Below are 6,311 nucleotides of genomic sequence, written 5' to 3'. Positions count from 1 at the left end.
AAACATGCTACAATCTCCCAAAAAACATTCTACAAATCTCCAAAAACATACTACAACCTCCCAAAAGCATACTATAATCTCCCAAAAACATGCTACAATCTTCCAAAAACATGTTACATTGTTCAATCTCCCATAAACCTACTACAATCTCCCAAAAACATTCTACAAACTCACAAAAACGTACTTAAATCTCCAAAAAGCATAAAACAATCTCACAAAAACATACTACAATTTTCCACAAACATATTTCAATCTCTCAAAAACATACTACAATCTCACAAAAACATACTACAATCGAATCAAAAACATAATACAATCACCCTAAAACACACTAAATCTCACAAAAACATACTTCTATCTCCCAAAAACATACTACAATCTACAAAAACCATTCTACAATCTCACAAAAACATAATACAATCTATCAAAAACATACTAAAATCTCCAAAAAGCATACTTCAATCTCCCAAAAACGTACTACAATCTCCCAAAAACGTACTACAATCTCCCTAAAAACATGCTACAATCTCCCAAAAAACATTCTAAAATCTCCAAAAACATACTACAACCTCCCAAAAGCATACTATAATCTCCCAAAAACATGCTACAATCTTCCAAAAACATGTTACATTGTTCAATCTCAAAAAAAATTATACAATCTCCCAAAAACATTCTTCAAACTCACAAAAACGTAACAAAATCTCCCAAAACCATAAAACAATCACACAAAAACATACTACAATCTCCCAAAAACGTACTACAATTTTCCAAAAACATACTACAATCTATCAAAAACATATTACAATCTCCCTAAAACATGCTAAATCTCCAAAAACTTGCTACATCTCACAAAAACATACTAAACTCTCCAAAACCATATTACAACCTCCCGAAAACATACTACACCTCAAAAAAAAAAATACTACAATCTCCCTAAAAACATGCTACAATCTCCTGAAACTTGCTCCAATCACCCAAAAACACACTACAATCTCCCAAAAACATACTACAATCTACAAAAACATTCTACAATCTATCAAAAACATACTAAAATTCTCCAAAAAACACACTACAATCTCCCAAAAAACATACTACAATCTCCAAAAACATACTACAACCTCCCAAAAGCATACTATAATCTCCCAAAAACATGCTACAATCTTCCAAAAACATGTTTCATTGTTCAATCTCCCATAAACCTACTACAATCTCCCAAAAACATTCTACAAACTCACAAAAACGTACTTAAATCTCCAAAAAGCATAAAACAATCTCACAAAAACATACTACAATTTTCCACAAACATATTTCAATCTCTCAAAAACATACTACAATCTCACAAAAACATACTACAATCGAATCAAAAACATAATACAATCACCCTAAAACACACTAAATCTCACAAAAACATACTACTATCTCCCAAAAACATACTACAATCTACAAAAACCATTCTACAATCTCACAAAAACATAATACAATCTATCAAAAACATACTAAAATCTCCAAAAAGCATACTTCAATCTCCCAAAAACGTACTACAATCTCCCAAAAACGTACTACAATCTCCCTAAAAACATGCTACAATCTCCCAAAAAACATTCTAAAATCTCCAAAAACATACTACAACCTCCCAAAAGCATACTATAATCTCCCAAAAACATGCTACAATCTTCCAAAAACATGTTACATTGTTCAATCTCCCATAAACCTACTACAATCTCCCAAAAACATTCTACAAACTCACAAAAACGTACTTAAATCTCCAAAAAGCATAAAACAATCTCACAAAAACATACTACAATTTTCCACAAACATATTTCAATCTCTCAAAAACATACTACAATCTCACAAAAACATACTACAATCGAATCAAAAACATAATACAATCACCCTAAAACACACTAAATCTCACAAAAACATACTACTATCTCCCTAAAACATGCTACAATTACCCAAAAACTCACAAAAATATACTAAAATCTCCAAAAACATACTACAACCTCCCAAAAACATACCACAATCTCCCAAAAACATACTATAATCTCCCTAAAAACATGCTACAATCTCCCAAAAACTTGCTCCAATCACCAAAAAACACACTACAAACTCCCAAACACATACTACAATCTCCAAAAAACATTCTACAATCTCAAAAAACATAATACAATCTATCAAAAACATACTACAATCTATCAAAAACATACTAAAATCTCCAAAAAGCATACTACATCCTCCCTAAAACATACTTCAATCTCCCAAAAACATGCTACAATCTCCCTAAAACATGCTGCAATCTCCCAAAAACGTACTATAATCTCCCAAAAGCATGCTATAATCTCCCAAAAACATACTACAATCTCACAAAAACGTAGTACAATCTCACAAAATCATACTACAATCTCACAAAAAATATACAACAATCTCCCAAAAACATTCTACAATCTCACAAAAATGTATTACAACCTCACAAAAACAAACTACAATTTCACACAAACACAATTTACATTCATTCAATATCATGCAGTAAGAAATTCTGCTGAAATATATGCTGCAGTGACTTTCAAATATACTTCCGTTTTAACATATACAAGGCCACTTTTTTACCATCCGGACGAAGGAAATGTAACGTCATTGATTTCATAGAGTAGAAATATGTTTCTTTTAACCAACTTCCTTCAATAAATCAATCCTAATGTTTTCAGTTATTGTTTCGTAATGAATATTGTAAATCATGAAGTATTTTTTTGTTCGGAATTGTATTGTATCCTAATTTCTTATATAAATCTACACACACTTTATCCACCATTTTGACAAAGTTGATACTGATTTCATGTCTCCATTCATAGGCTTCTTTTGACGAATTTGGTCGGAAAATACACAGCATCCCACAGTTCTTCTGAGAGCTTCCAGATGAAGTCATATGCAAAATTTCTTTCTCTGATTCACTTGTATAATTCATCCCTAAAAAGCTATAAAGCTCCTTTGAGCTTCTGATTGGATGTTCAGCTATATCCTCATAAAACACAGACATTATTCTATTTGGAAATCGTCTTTGTAAATCCTCTCTGTCGATCACATCGCGTAGAACGGTACTACAGAACATCCTCACAGATTCAGTTTCATTACAACACTTACGAAGTTCTCCATATCTCTTCTGTGATCCAACTGTGCCGCGAGGATCTCTCATCAGATGAATAACTTTCAGTCTGGGGAAGTTGACAAGGAGTCTCTCCATGCTAGACATGCTCATTCGTATTGTTTTGATTACCACGTGTTTTGAATTGTTACATACCATTTCATAGTCTGGTAAACATCTCCGTAACGCCATGCCTGGCTCTGATGATATTCGTCTGAACGATGCCAAACAGGACATGAGTTGGTGTGATGTCTTCTCGTTCCCTTTATTCAGAAATCCGTCTGTCAGAACGTCCAACGGAAGTTCACTTAGTTTACAGGAAAGTATGCTTGTTGTTGTGAGGCTTGTCACATTCTCTTTAGATAAAAAGTCTCTGTAAAGCATTCAACGGGTATTATATGAGGTAATCATTGCATAATTATATAGCTTTTAAAACAATAAGTGGATTAATGTATCAGGGAATGGCATTGCTCTTCATTTATCTGATATGTTCTATTTCGTTTACAAACTCTTGCGAATGCGAATATATATCGTTTTGAATTCCATAGTCTGTATTATAATGAGGTAAAAAAAGGGAATAAAGCTAGTATATTAATATACCTAAATAAAAGGCCAAAAACGTAAAATCAAAATTCATTTTTATGAAATATATATTCAGTCACTTTAGATCCTTCTTCAGTCAAAAATAACACTAACACACCGTGTTCGTCTACATATTTGTTTAAGTCTATTTTGCGCAGGTATAGTCTGTATTGTTCAGGATTTCTCGCAATGAACGTTTAATCTGTTCAAACCGAAAGACAAAACACAATCGGTTGGACTCTTATAATTTGCATACGTTTTGTAGACGCCAGTGTTTTGAAATGTGAACGTACATTTATATTTCATTTCAGCAAATCTTATTGCAAATAATATGCAAATGGATTTGGCAACAGACAAAGCCTATATTAGCCATCTCCAAATAAATCCGGTTTAGTACAATTAACATTAAACATTACATTATGAATGAATATTATTTTAAGTGTATCTCCCAAACCTATCACCGTAGAATTATTTATAAAAAATCTTGTAGTTTCAGATATATATTCTGATAAACATTGCAATAAATATGTATTTTTTCTTCATAACAATTGCCACAGCCATGTAGTAGAGGTTTTGTGTTAAAATGCAAGTTGGGATATTAGAGTTATGTATTTTGGTTCTGAGTGATGATCATTGTTCGTTAAACAATGGACATATAAAAAGGTAGTGGTCTGCTGTTCCATTACCAAGGCCAAAAGAACAAATTGAAGAATATAGCAAATGATCGCGAAATAGGTCAGAATTTAGATTGCTACAGGAATTTCTGAGCTGGTACAGAGTAATATTCATAATTGGAGAACCTTTGTTTATAAAGATATTTGTTATATCAGGCTCCATTTTATTAATGTTAAAAAACTTGTTGTTAAATTGTGCTACAGTATTACCATTTGATAAGTCAATGTTTAGAGCGAATTGATTAAATTCCCAAAAAGTGCTTGGAAAAAACTAGTATAGTAACTTGCAGTTCTGCACATAGGAATATTAAAATATCTTGTCATCTTTAGTGGATATCTCCCATTTTCAGGCTTATGTAAAAATGGTTGTACAATTTCAATCTGTTGCTGTGGAGCAAGGCAACAAGTATCTTAAACATAAGAATAAGTTTGTGCTTTTGACGCCGATCAGAGAGATTCCCCAGCTAGTTCTATATAAAGTATATCATAGGAGGTACCTCTACGCAATCCCCTTATAATCCTAGCGGCTTCTAAGTGAACAGACTCTAACAGAAGTTTAAACTGTTCAGTACAGTTATCCCATAAAACATCAGCATATTCTAAAATAGGTAAAATATAAGTTTTGTAAATGTTTAAAAGAGATTTACGTGATACTCTTTTTTAATGCTTTTAAAATACTCATCCTTTAAAATGTTTTCTGGTATACATAATCTATATGGTGAATATATTTATATGTAATGTAGTACATACGGTATATTAAATAACAAAACGTGATGTATCTAACAGCAAAGTATTCTTACCTTTTATCTCCGTTCAAAAATTGAATCGGTTTCCTTGTTGTAAATCTGTTGAGTAGTTGATGCATTGGTTCGAACCAATAAAAAGCTGACGGTGCTGCCTGTAGAATCTGGCCGGTGAAAGAGGATCCACTGCGCATGTATGTCAGTAGTATGACTAGGAAACAGAACATCAGCAATAAATCATATACCAATAGTAAACCTCCATGAAAGGTGTATACTGATATTTTGTCTTATAAACGAGTATTTACTGCGCATGTATGTACGATACCGCACTCGACCTACATATAGTTCGCCAACGCTCCGGTTTCATTTCATTTTTTTAGAGTAAAAGATTTAGATACATTACTTATTTATGTGTGTTTTTTATCTCTTTTGTCTTTGAGAAGGCATTTCATTTATATTTTACGCTGTCTTGCAAATGTAAACCGCAATGAGCACTATTTTGAATACGATTATATTATTAAATTCTTAATTCGTGAAGTAAAATATATAGGTATCTGTTTATGTTACTTCTGTCAAAATGTCGTTATTGTCAGCGTGCTTGTTCAGGGGCAATACGTTTGATAACGAATCAAAATTGATGTGCTCACCTACCTGTCCAGCGATACAACATATCTCAATATACAAGTAGGAATTAAATCTACCTGTTTGTTGACCTTCACTTGTAAGCCTGTGATCAGAATGCTCTGTTATTCCAAACGTTTGGTTTTTAGACTGGATCACTGTGGCTAGTTTACTTCGAATGTTGTTTCCGTGTAGCTTGTCTAGTACGATGCTTGAACCAGTTGTGTCCAACCTATATGTGCTCAGTATCGATGTCATATTTCGCCATCTATCTACAGATTTTAAAGTTAATACGATACATCCATTGGCAGTGCAACATCGTAAATATAATGGGCCTGCTAGCTTACATGTAATGCGATCGCGACTTCTTATGGTTATTGCAGTCTTAACAGTGAACTTTTGTTAATTTTTTATCTTTTTGATTTAACTGGAGGGGAAACGCCGAAATGCATTTATTTCAATAATATTTGCTTTTTGATGAAACTGAATAACACTATGAAGTTATCAATACAATATATAGTCTTGACTCCATCTTGCTTTCACCACGTGTAC

General features: G+C 32.7%; 1 protein-coding gene across 1 annotated transcript; it reads right to left on the bottom strand.

Annotated features, from left to right (window-relative positions):
* Window positions 1-2,701: 2,701 nt before the first annotated feature.
* On the bottom strand, window positions 2,702-6,017 carry LOC138322042 (carbohydrate sulfotransferase 1-like). Its single transcript, XM_069266098.1, has 3 exons — window positions 5,840-6,017; window positions 5,196-5,349; window positions 2,702-3,512 (listed from the first exon to the last, which is right to left on the bottom strand). The coding sequence occupies exons 1-3, from the start codon at window positions 6,015-6,017 to the stop codon at window positions 2,702-2,704; spliced, it is 1,143 nt and encodes a 380-aa protein (XP_069122199.1).
* Window positions 6,018-6,311: the final 294 nt, after the last annotated feature.

This window comes from Argopecten irradians, chromosome 4 (genome assembly GCF_041381155.1).
Source record: "Argopecten irradians isolate NY chromosome 4, Ai_NY, whole genome shotgun sequence".
Taxonomy (NCBI): domain Eukaryota; kingdom Metazoa; phylum Mollusca; class Bivalvia; order Pectinida; family Pectinidae; genus Argopecten; species Argopecten irradians.
This window is presented reverse-complemented; position numbering and strand designations above follow the sequence as displayed.